Genomic DNA, 12,479 nt, shown 5'->3' with positions numbered 1-12,479 from the left:
ACGTCCACAGGGCGTCGTGTTCATCCCTGTATCTCCCACGGCACTCAGCACAGCTCAATTTAATTTCACGTCAGTACAGAGCGCTCCCTTACTACATCTTACACGGGATCATTTTTTTTTTTAATGGTGGGTAACATAAACTCCTCATCTCTGTTTGCTGTTTCCAATTCCAGGAACTTATCCACTTCTGTTCTTCCGGTGAATTCCACCACGTGAACCTGTGTGGAGTATTATAGGATGTATAAAACAATTCTCTCCCGGCTCTGTTGATTTTTCTTAGGTTAAGTTCTAATCTAAGTCTGAAGCTTTTCACAAGAGGGTCTATTGTTAGAAAGTAAAAGGTTAAAAACTGCAACCGGAGTCTGTTTTAAACCACAAGGGCAGGTTGCCTCCTACAGATGGTGATTGCTGGATTAGGACTCAGAGGCCCCGACGGGGACCTGCCCAGGGTCACACTTTCACTGGGAAGAGCCCAGCACAGACCCAAGATGCCCTCTGGCCTCCCAAGAAAGGAAAGACACCAGTGTGAACTACAGAACAGTGGAGGGGCTCTGCCACTCGCTAGTTCCGGGCCCTCTGACCAGGCAACATACTTAAGCCTCAGTTTCTTCATCTGGAAAATGGGGTGATAGTACATGTACCTCATGGACTCACAGGCTGTTTGCAAAGCCCTTTGCACAGTAGCTGGTGGAGCAGGTCCTCAATCCATGTTGGTTTTCTCACTTCCACCAAATAAGTGTTCCTAAACCTTTGCCCCGAACCTCCCACGTCCGTCCTCCTGAGCCTGCCCTGCTCTGCATAAACCCTCTCCTCCTTTTCAAATCTCTGCGACCAGGTCAATCACATATACTCAGGGGCCTCAATAAAGGGCAGGGAGCCCAGGTTCTCTTCACCAAGATCTGTCAGCACAGCAATGACCGATGCTAATTATGGGGTGGGGGTAATGAATCAAGCATCTTGGTCCTGATTTAAATCCCAGCTCAACCCTGTACTGTGTGAAGCACAAGTTCTTTGGCCCTCAATTTCTCCATCTGTAGAACTGGGATAAAACATCTGCTTAACTCATCGGCTACGCTGTGAGGATGAGATGAAATAATACTATGAGCCTGGCACATAGTAACTGAAGAGTTTGAAGGCTTGGAAGCCCCTTGAGATGGGTCCAAACCCTTTATGTGACACGCGAGTTCAGGACAGTCCAGAGGCAAGCTGCCCAGGGTCGCACGCCCTCAGTCTATGACAAAGCACATGCCTGGTAGTAATTGCTTGCTCTGTTTTTCACCACTTCCTGCCACACTGCTATAAATTTATCTGCTTGTACTAGGAAGAAAAAAATAAGAGTTCTGTCCTTAAGTCAGCATGTATCATGTTGCTTATGTCATATGGACAAAAACACCTAAATAGAAAGATGCTGCCCCGTGGCCAAGAGTCAGTGGCAACACATGACAAAGACGGGAACACGTAAGCCACACGTGCCAGCATGTTTTCTGACGTTAATCTCCTCATCCCCCTGTGTCACCACAAACACCAAGAAAGGAAATGCACCTCTGAGACTGAATTCAGTTTCAACTGCCCCTCAAACTCGGCTTCGGCCCAATTCCACATGTTCAGAGCCGAGCTGAAGGCCAGGTCGCGGCTTCTGCGACGGACAGGCATGCACGGGCCTCGGGGCCCTGGGGTTGGACTGACCTGCGGGTAGAAGGTGGATGATGCTGTGCGCGGGCTGCGGACAAACTCCATAAAGAAGGCCCCGTCCTGAGGTCAGAGCAGCAGGAAGCAGCAGCAGGTGCGAGGGGGCGAAGGGACGGAACGCGGCCCAGCAGCGAACCATCGGGGAAGGAGGGGGGGAAGAGAGCAAAAAACAAAAACAAGGAGGGAAGGAGAGAAGGAAGGGCACATGAGGGGAAAGGGGGAAAAAAAAAGAGAGGGAGAGAGAGAGAGAAAGAGAGAGAGATCCACCCAGGAGGAAAATATCCAAATGCGAAGCATTAGCAGAAACTCACACCTTCCTGGGCAGAATATCCCAGTGGGGTGGGAGCCAGCACCTGGGGGAAAAGGTGTGTCCAAGCACCTCAGATCTCATCAGAGCCTGGCTTGGCTGCCTGCATCCTCCCACATAGCTCTGAACATCCTCAGACCTATGCCGAGGGGAGGAGAAGGCCACAGGGTAGCTTGCAGAGGGGGGCATGGGGCAGGATTGGGGGCAGCGTCCTGGCCTCCCGCCTGGCTGGGTGAACAGCAGGCCTCTGGGAGACGCACGGAGGCCTGACGTTTGCGTTTCCGCCTGTAACATGGCAGCCAGATGGGAGAAGAGGATTCACTGCAGGAAAAGTTCTTGTTTAATTTTCTGAGCAACCTCAGGACACAGGAGCAGCAATACCTTCTCCCCCACTTGTTGTGTAACAAAATCATATGCAGTCCCCGGGAGGGGCTCCTGAAGCAGCCTTCCCCTCCCCACCCTATTCTTGTGGGGTTCAAGTTGCCCTGTACTTGAAACATAAATGACAGAGAGAACTTTTCCAAAGACCCACTCCCTCCCTCTTTCTTAAGGTCAAGAAGTGTCCTCTTGTCCCTTCAAAATCTTTTTACTTTTTATGCTTTATTATCACTGAAATTCAGAAATGCCACTTGATACACCTGAAGGTCCCTGCTTTCCTAAAACTTTTTAAATTCTAAAAGTAGAATCACTGAAGTATTTCGGTGTCCATTCTACCAGGACTGCTGCCACGCCCATCAGCCACTACGAGCTCAAGTAACGAGCCGAGGAAACGCGTGTCTGCGGAGATGCACACTCAGGTACCCTCTACGCATCCGGACACAGCTGCTGCCTGGAGAGTGCTGGGCCATCTCCTAACACCTCTGCTTCTCTTGGACCACTTGGGAATCTACACCCAGCAGACAGATGGCTATCCACATGGATTTCAGTGTCCAGCTGGAAGATGAAGGAGTGTTCTAGACCACGATCTCCTATTTGGCCGTTGGTGTATTTTAACCATAATGCTTGTGGTTCTGTAATTTCTGTACTTCTCAGTACTGTCCCCCGCACTGTTTCTAATCCTCAAAGACGGCAGTGGGTGGACGTAACAGCTAGTGAACAGCACACAGGCACTTATGTGTTCTCACGTTCTATTTGCGTCCTTTCTCTGCCAGAACATACAGAAGCAGAGGTGCTAACGCTGCTGAGATGATGTACCCGTGAGTGAGGACAGGTGAAAAGACTTTCTTCACCAACAGGTCATTCTCGACGCACAGACTATCCTTGGGACTGTACCTAGAGTCACTGCCTTAGAGCTGGGTTTGCGGAAACGACAGCCTACAGCCTAATCCAGTCACCTGGTTATTCCAGCCTGTGAGCTGAGAACCATTAGGATTTTAAATGGTTACAGAAGAGCCCACACAATAGCCTTGATCTTCCCTCTCAGCCCACAAAGCCTAAAATACTTACTGAGGTTTGCTCTCTCTGGCTTATGGATGCTACACACTGCCTGCAGCCTCAGTTGCTACTTTTTCTCAGATTTTAATCCCTCCATCCTAGAAGTCTAATTCTAGGAACTTACCCTGAAGAAACAATCAGAGATGTGATCAAATAATTATGTGCAAGGATGTTTGCAGTATTACTTGTAATTGTGATACACTGCAGAATAATTATACAAACTTATGGAATAATTGCCAAAAACTATTTTTTAAAATCCAGAAAAAAAAATCCGAAACCACCATTTTTTTGAACAAAAAATGAAGTTATAAACAAAGGTCTATCCATATGATGAAATATTATATAGTTATTTTTTAAACTCAAACTTTGGAGAAATAATGACACGGGGAAATTTTCATGATATGAAAGTAAAATAAATAAATATGCAGATGGATATACAAGTTGACCACAATGTTGAAAAATAAAATACATCTATTGAATCTCCTTCATCTCCGAGTGAGAGAGACCAGGTAAGAGAATGTGCGGCCAGCTCACCCTGCCACATCAGAACGATCTCAGATTCTGAATTTCCAAGGAGAAGGAGTTGGCAGAGACACATCTATTGGTCTTAAAAGCTACAACAAGCCTGACCTGTGGAGCTTTCAGCTCCTCTACTGTACTCGCTATTCCGTATAGAGGCCAAAGCCTCAGGTTTTGGTTTCCGTCTCCCAGGATGCTCCCGTCTGACTACTTCTTAGGAGTCTAAGCAAACTGATGGGAATTTCATTCACTAAAGAGTGAGCTCTCCCAGAAGCTGCTTCAGTCATTTTCTACCTCCCTCCCGCCACCAGGAGGGCTGAAGATGGGGCTGAGGGAAAACCAGAGGCCAGTGTCACAGCTTGAGCCAGATCTCGGATAGATAGAGTTTAGCTTGACTGATTTACATCTGCTTTCATCTAGCAGTTAGCATCCTTACAACCGTGAGCAGGCAAGTCCCTGCACCAAAATAGCAGTGCTGCGAAGGGTTCCTCCAAATCCTCAGCACACTTAGTCCTGGACTCATGGGCTGTGTGTTACCCTCCATACTGGGTCCCTGAGCGCACACGCCAGCCCCCCGTCGGAGGGGCTCCTTTACCTTTCGTGGGCTGTCCACGTAGGTGGGAGTCATGGCTACACCGCTGCTCTCAGCCGGGGGGGCGGAGCTCTTGCCCCCATGCACCGCCGCCTGCTGTTCTCCCAGGCACCTAAGAGGGGGGAAAACACAGGGCGGTACTTGCTCAGAGCCCCCTGGGGAAGGACCCACGTTAGCCACAACGAAGCGAACACAGCTCTGTTGCCGGCACCTTCGAAACACCCTCCTCCGCTTTGTTAATCCTCAGGCCCTATGTGGTGCCCTTAATTTCATTCATTGTCCTGAACGATCACCAGCTGCCATGGAAAATCAGAAAACAGCTCAATTTTAAAAGTCTCTTGGCAGCACCTGGGCTTATGTATTAATTTGAAAAGGCAAGTGACATGGTTTGAGTGACTCTGTCCATGAATACCATTTTTTTTTAACTCTCTGGGAGAAACTTTTTCTCAATTTTTATTAAATATACCAGCAGAAGTACATTCTGAACGTTAGGGCTGCGTTACCATTCGGCATTAACTAAACAGGGTGAAATGTGTCGACTCTTTATACATATTGAAGATTCGTTAATCTTGCAAACGCACACACTTGAGCCCTCCCCCCCCCCAAAATGCCACACGCTAATCTAACAGGCATTTATCTCAGACACAAGACAACTATGGCTTTCTTATGACATCTCCTCCTACCTCAGTTCTGGTATCCATAAATGCCTACTTTCACATATATTTCCCTAATTTTTTTTTCCGTACTAAGATAAGCCATGAACTATGGTAACTTAAATGCTACCCCCAAATTAGACTGTTTTAATATACCACTGAATTTTTATTTGGTAAGTTCCAGGAGGCTCACATTACAGTCTAAAATGCTTCATTGTTACCATAACACACACTTTTTGTGGTGGGCACTTCAAGGCGCCACCCAGACCCTCTGCCGTGGCCCTGCTGACACGGGAGCTGGGCATGTTGTCCCCCTCCAGAGACGGCCCAGCTGCAGAGCCCGAGCCCCTCCCTGGGCTGCCTGTGGACAGTGAACCATCACCAAGGGGTGTAAAGGCCTGGCCCTGTTGGTCCAACCCGGCTCATCTCCCAATGTGGCTCTAGCTCCAGGGCTTGAGGGAGGTGCCCGAGGCTGTCACTGGGCTTTCCTGCATCGCAGCTTCTCCCTCTGTCCCCTCCGCCTTCCGCCCCCTCCCTCCCACGGGGGCTGAGCCCACGACTAAATTCTGTCTCCATCCGTTTCCCCGGGAAGCCAATTTGTGACATTTCCCTCATCTTAAATCCTGACACATCTCTTACTGATGGTGAAGTAACCTCATATCGGAGATTAAAAATCAGTTTCCATAGTAACCTGTTACATTCTCTCTTTTTGGTTTTTGTCATGGAAAATTTTCAAACCCATATGAAAATAAGGAGGATAATGTAATTGAACTCTTATCTACCTGGACCCCAGAATTATTTATTGATAGAGCCAATCTTGTTTCATCTATCCCTATCCACCCGATTATTTGGAAGCAAAACTCACACATGCTCTTACTTCATCCATAAACACTTCAGTATATATTGTATTTTTAAAAGATTTTAGGACTTCCCTGGGGGCACAGTGGTTAAGAATCCACCTGCCAATGCAGGGGACACGGGTTCGATCCCTGGTCCAGGAAGATCCCACATGCCGCAGAGCAACTAAGCCCGTGTGCCACAACTACTGAGCCTGCATTCTAGAGCCCGCGAGCCACAACTACTGAAGCCGGTGCACCTAGATCCCGTGCTCTGCACAAGAGAAGCCACCGCAGTGAGAAGCCCATGCACCGCAACTAGAGAAAGCCCGCACGCAGCAACGAAGACCCAACACAGCCAAAAATAATAAATACATTAAAAAAAAAAGATTTTACTGTGTGTTTGTTCAAAACAGGATTCAGTTAAAATCCCTACAATGCAGTCAGTTATGTCTCTCAAGTCTTCTTTAAGCTAAAAGCTCCACTCATCCCTCCATCTCCCTGCAATTTATTTGTGGAAGAAAGTAGCTCACTCGTCCTATAAATTTACAGTCTGGATGTGCTGATCATATCCCTTTATTGTTTATCGTGTTCCTCTGTGCCCCATACTTCCTGAGCACTAGAAATTATATTTAGAGGTTTGAGCACATTTAGGTTTGATGGGGCAGTAATTCTTCCTCAGTGTGTTGTGTGCTTCTACATGGAGGCCCCCGGCATCTGGCGATGTGAGCGGTCACTGGTGATCTCTGCTAGGTCCGTGAGCGCATCAGAGCCCGCATGTGGTAACGTTCCAGCGCTCCTTCTGGACCCATTAGCTGGAATATTGGAGAGAGACACCTCCTGCACCAATCACTTGGGTACTCTGAGGTGTAATTCATAAAAGAAAAGCAAACTAAAAGCCTGACTCTGCCTGGTCCACGTACAGCGCACTGTCTCTGCACCACATCGCGGTGTGTTCCTCTGGGCCTCATCCGCAAACACACACTGGGACGCTCTCCTGCGCCTCCTGGGGGCTGTGGCCTAGCCCGTGGTTGGGACGGTGGTGGCAGGAAGCCTTGGTTGCCCCCCAGGGTCCCCTCGTCTGATGCACATGACAACCCCCATGTACTGAGCTGCCATCTACGTGCTGACCCGTGGACTAGGAGTCAGGGATTCAGAGACAAGTAGGACCCGTCCTTGCCCTTGGAGGTTCCTTGTCTCATGGCTCAGGGGAGGGGATGTCACAAAAGGACTAGCTATACTGTGCAAGCCCACACGCGAGAACACGCATGGGGCACGCTGCCTTCTTCCCAGAGGCCGTGACGATTGCCACGTGGGCTCTCTCCCTGCTCTGACTCCCTGATATCAGTTTATCCCCATCTAACAGGAGCCGCAGAGCTGCGGACTGGCACCTGCAGCCCAGACTGCCCACAGCCACGCTCCTGGGGCCTCTGCATCCCACAAGAGCCTGACAATAGGTGCACGCCTCCAGGCAAAGACCTAGGGGAAATGGAGGAAAGAGACATGCGTGGTAAGATGACAGGACTATGGGTGAAACTTCTGAAACTCTTCTTCGTATGGCTATAACAGTTTTCCATAATAAAATTGGATCTGCTTGGTGTAGCAAAACAATAAAGAAAAACACAAAGTAAAAAATGCTGTGTCAGCAAACGTCATGTAAAGGTCTTGCTCCCTCTGCTCGGCCTCTGGCTCTGAGAAAACGCACCACATCACCCGGGAGCGGTCATCTGGGGGGAGAATAAAGCTCGGGGCTCCCTGTCCTGCTGCCTGCTGTGGGGTCAGCTGAGCTCCCCACACACACCCAGGGACACTGCCACCCCAAAGTACCCGTCCTCTTCGAGTCTGAGCAGAAAGAGGCTCCTTGGGGTGCACTGAACAATGACTCACTGACACATTAAAATAAGATTCCCCTGCCCCCAACTTCACACCCCTCCCAGCAACGTATGTTCCTTGTTCTTTTTTCCAGTGGGAAAGGTCTGTGATTAGCTACAGGGACAACCTGCCAGGTGGAGTTCTGGGGTCTTTCCTTGGCCAGATAAAGGTATTTTCTGGAGGCCCCAGCGCCCTCAGTAATGAGCTCGACCTACCCCAGCTCCCCTCCTCTCATCTGCTCCCCTGTCACCACAGCCACGCTCTTCCCTTCTCTCCCCGCATCCCTTCCTCTCCATCCCATCCTCACCCTCTAGCCTCTGCTGCCTCTCGCCTGGACTAGTGAGGCTTCTGCCTCCTAGGCCCACCCACCAGGCCTTCCTGTACGCAGGACCCATCTCTGCAAACACCACTTCTGCCAAAGATGCTGAATGAGTATTACATGATATTAAGGAACTGCTGTGACTTTTTAGGTAAATTATGGTATTACAGTTTTGTTTTAGGAGTACTTATCTTTCAGAGATGAACACTGAAATATTATAGACAAAGGGGTGTGATGTCTGGGATTTCATAAGAAATAAAAAGGAAGATGAGAGCAAGCGGGATATAAGTGAAACAAGATTGGCCGTGAGTTGATAATCATTGAAGCTGGGTGATGAGTAAACAGGGATTTATTACACGAGTCTACTTTTTTTTAATCTGTTTGAAATTTGCCATTAAAATAAACTTTCAAAGCGTCGCTCTTGCTATGAGAATGTGTAAGAACAGCCTGGAATCCGACTTCCCATGCTGTCTTTGCAACTGCATCTCCCACTGGGCCTCAGGCTCACTCATGTTACCTTCTGAAAGCTTAACATATTTGGGCTCCTGTGGGCATGGCATGGACCCCCTCACCAGACAGACACCAGGAAGTACAGCGGGGATCTGATCTGGCTGGAAGGATGGAGGGGGCAGGGAAGGCCTCCCAGAGTAGGTCCCACCTGCTCGTGGCAATGTTTTCTCCTTTTCCCCAAGTCCTCCCCCTAACCCCCATATAAATGCATCCCTTTCTACAAGGACATCTTAAATCCTACCTCCTATGACACTGTCCCTGCCCTCCCAAAGCAAGATGTGGTCCCACGGGGGTCCTAAGAGCTGCAGCACCTACTGTTTACAAAGGGACCACACACTCAAATGCCTAGAGAAGCTGGTCAGGTGGCCCTTGTCTGAGGGGCCAAGACAAGTCCAAGAGCAGACGGCGTGCTGGTTCTATGGTAAACCAGGGGCACAAGTCCACGTAAAGGGCCAGCCCATCGTGGCTGGGCTTGAACGTGGACCCAGTGGTAACTGAGCCTCCACCACTTCGAGCAAAGCTGGATTTTACATATTACCCATAATATAATTTCGTATTACATTATCTATATTTTTTGTACAATATAACCATAATGTTATATATTTTTTCATGTAAGAATTCATTAAAAAAATCAAGATTTTTATATGAAATCTTCAAATGAAAAAAATTTGGCTCAAATATTTAAAAAATATTTTGTGTTTTTAGGGCAATGAAACTACTCTATAACGGTGGCTACATGTCATTTTAAGTTTGTCTAAACCCACAGAATGTGCAACACCAAGGGTGAACCCTGATGTAAATAAACTGTGCTCTTTGGGTGACTATGATGTGTTGATGCAGGTCCATCGATTGTAACAAATGTACCGTTCAGTGAGGGATGTGGATAATGTGCAGGGACAGGGTATAGATGGGAACTCTCTGTACCTTCCACTCAATTTTGCCTTGAACCTAAAACTGCCCTAAAAAAGAAAGTCTATTAAACAAAAGACCAACCAACCAACAAAAAACACCTTGTGGACCAAACCAACTGTATCTGTAGTTCAAATCAAGCCCCAGACTGCAAGTTTTTAACTTCTGACCTACTTCATGACATTCGACACTTACTAGGTATTAACCTAGCTTTCTTTTCAGGTATGTGTCTTTTTGTCAGTTACTGGCTCCTTGGTAGACAGAAGTCACATTTCACCACACTGGGGCTTGCGGGATGGGAATGAGTCTCTGTCCACCAGGCACTTACTTCTGAGTGGCTTCCATTTCCAGCAGGGCAGACAGAGCTGAGGTTCCCTTCTTCCCAACGGGGGGGCCGGTCGACTCGAGGGAGTGGGTGGGGATGGGCCCAGCCATCTGCAAGCCTTTCATGGCGGCCCCTTTCTAAAGCACAGAGGAGGAGACAGGCCATCAGATGCTGCTGCATCTGCTGTGCCTCAGGCTCTGGGAGCGCATCAGTGCAGTCGGGGAAGACGGGGTCTCAGGATCAGGAAATGCCAGGAAACGGGTTTTCGGGTTTTCGCTTGAACTGAAGGTCCCAAATAGCTGTGGACTCAAAACACACTGCCTCCTTGAGGCGGTTTACGGATAGCATCTCATTTTATTCTCAATCACCGGCTCAACAAAGTAAATAACATCACATCTAATTTATGGAAAAAGAAGCTAAGTATCAGAGAAGTGAAGTAACTTATCCCAAATCGCACTGCAGCTGGAATTCAAACTCCAGTTAACTGACTTCAAAACCAAGGTTCTTTCCACTACATAAGCTCTCCCAGAAATGATGCTGTGTACGAGCGGCAGCTGGCCTGGGTTAAAGAACACTGAACTTGAGGTTAAAAACAAAAAATAAAAACACAGCTGATGATCAACACTACTCAGCAATGGAAAGGAATGAACCGTGGATTTGAGCGACAAGTTGGATGAACACCAAAGGCATTATGCTGAGTGAAAGAAAGCAGCCTCGAAAGGTTACGTATCGTATGATTCCACTTATAGGACATTTGGAAAAGACAACAGCATAGTGATGGAGGACAGACCAGTGGCTGCCAGGGGTTAGAGATGGGGGGACAGTGTGACTCTAAAGGGTAGTGTGAGAGTGTTTTTGCACTGATGGAACTATTCCATGTCCTGATTGTGGTGGGGGTGGGGGTTATGTGAATCTATACATTTGTAAAATTCACAGAGCTGTATGTGTACACACACACACACACACACACACACACACACACACACACACACTCTGAATCATCCCAGATCAGCCCTTTATTAGCTCGGTGTCCTCAGACACATCCCATCACCCCCACGAGCCTCAGCGTCCTCACTGGGGAGTGAGTGGTTGAATGAAGGCCCAAGGGTGCAGGAAACGCTACAAGTGACATAAGTGACATTGCTGCTGTCACCCTCTAGAGCGAGTTTCTATCCAGCAATCCAGTCACATAAGCAGCTGTGCCTGACGCCGGGTCCCCAGTGGGGAGCTCACAAAGGACTGTGTCCTTAGGTCAGAGGCGTGGCCCCAGCCCGGTGGCTGGCTGTGTACCCCCCTTCACCCTGCTCTGGAGGAGAACCCACTGCTTTGGACTGAAGATAAATGCTGGGAAGCTGTGTAGTAAAGAAACTGGCCGGCGAGAGGCCCCAGACACAGGAGGAGACAGTCCCTGTATCCCAGACCGGGCCCAGCCCCCAAGGGGCCCGTGGTGCCTCACCCGCATCATGCGATCAGAGCGGTGCCGCCGGCGGATCCGGTTTAGGCCCTCCACGAATCGGATGAAGCCATCCAGGAGCTGCCATTCCTCCTCGTCCGCCCGGGGCCTGTCCCCATAGATGTCACAGTGGGCCTCCCCCTCCGTGATGCGCTTGGTGGCGGTGACACAGGCCGGCAGCAGCAGGAAGCGGGTCCTCCAGAACTTCAGAGACTCGATTAAGCTACAGAGGGCCAGAGGGGAAAAGGGGTGGTGGTGAGAAAAAGTAGATGATAAAAGCACCCCAGTAAGCATCCCATCTCAACACCCACGCCCCTGGGAGTGAGGATGCGAGCGTCCATCTGCCCAGGAGCACGTGCTCATCTGATGCTGCATTTCACACAGGCTGAGAGGGAAGAACTCCAAGGCTGCTTTTACTTTCTATCCCAGAGACGTCAGAATGCTTCTGTGCACCCAGGCCCAGTGCCGCTGTGGCCTTTTATCATCACAACCATAAATCATGCATAAAAATGAAAAATTAAAAACAAGATGTCACAGGGAATTCCCTGGTGGTCCAGTGGTTAGGACTCGGCACTTCCACTGCTGTGCGCCCAGGTTCAATCCTTGGTCAGGGAACTAAGATCCTGCATGCCTCGCAGCATGGCCAAAAAAATAAATAAAATAAAATAAAAACAAGATGTCACAAAGCTTTTATATATAGAATGGATAAACAACAAGGTCCTACTGTATAGCATAGAGAACTATATTCAATATCCTATGATAATAAAAAAGTGAAATAATGCCATTTGCAGGGATATGTTTGGCCCTAGAGATAGTCATACTGAGTGAAGTAAGTCAGAGAAAGACAAATATCATATGATATCACTTATATGTGGAATCTAAAAAAAAAATGGTACAAATGGACCTATTTATAAAATAGAAATTGAGTCACAGATGTAGAAAACAAACTTATGGTTACCAAGGGGGAAAGGGGCGGGAAGGGACAAATTGGGAGATTGGGACTGACATATCCACACTACTATATATAAAACAGATAACTAATAAGAACCTACTATATAGCA

The 12,479-nt window shown here is 48.4% G+C and overlaps 1 protein-coding gene across 4 annotated transcripts in view; it reads right to left on the bottom strand.

Moving 5' to 3' along the window:
- DEPDC5 (DEP domain containing 5, GATOR1 subcomplex subunit) overlaps nt 1–12,479 on the bottom strand; it is a 92,852-nt gene that overhangs the window by 22,729 nt on the left and 57,644 nt on the right. For 3 of the 4 annotated variants that reach the window (XM_060118712.1, XM_060118711.1, XM_060118713.1), the window contains exons 30-33: nt 11,422–11,641; nt 9,969–10,102; nt 4,545–4,653; nt 1,543–1,686 (exon numbers count right to left, since the gene is read on the bottom strand). In XM_060118712.1, the coding sequence (XP_059974695.1) occupies nt 1,543–1,686; nt 4,545–4,653; nt 9,969–10,102; nt 11,422–11,641 (607 nt within the window). The remainder of the gene's footprint in view (nt 1–1,542; nt 1,687–4,544; nt 4,654–9,968; nt 10,103–11,421; nt 11,642–12,479) is intronic. The other variant, XM_060118714.1, reaches the window with a different exon arrangement.

This window comes from Mesoplodon densirostris, chromosome 15 (assembly GCF_025265405.1).
Source record: "Mesoplodon densirostris isolate mMesDen1 chromosome 15, mMesDen1 primary haplotype, whole genome shotgun sequence".
Lineage (NCBI taxonomy): Eukaryota > Metazoa > Chordata > Mammalia > Artiodactyla > Ziphiidae > Mesoplodon > Mesoplodon densirostris.
The sequence above is the reverse complement of the archived record's forward strand: the minus strand, read 5'-3'. Positions and strand labels throughout refer to the sequence as shown.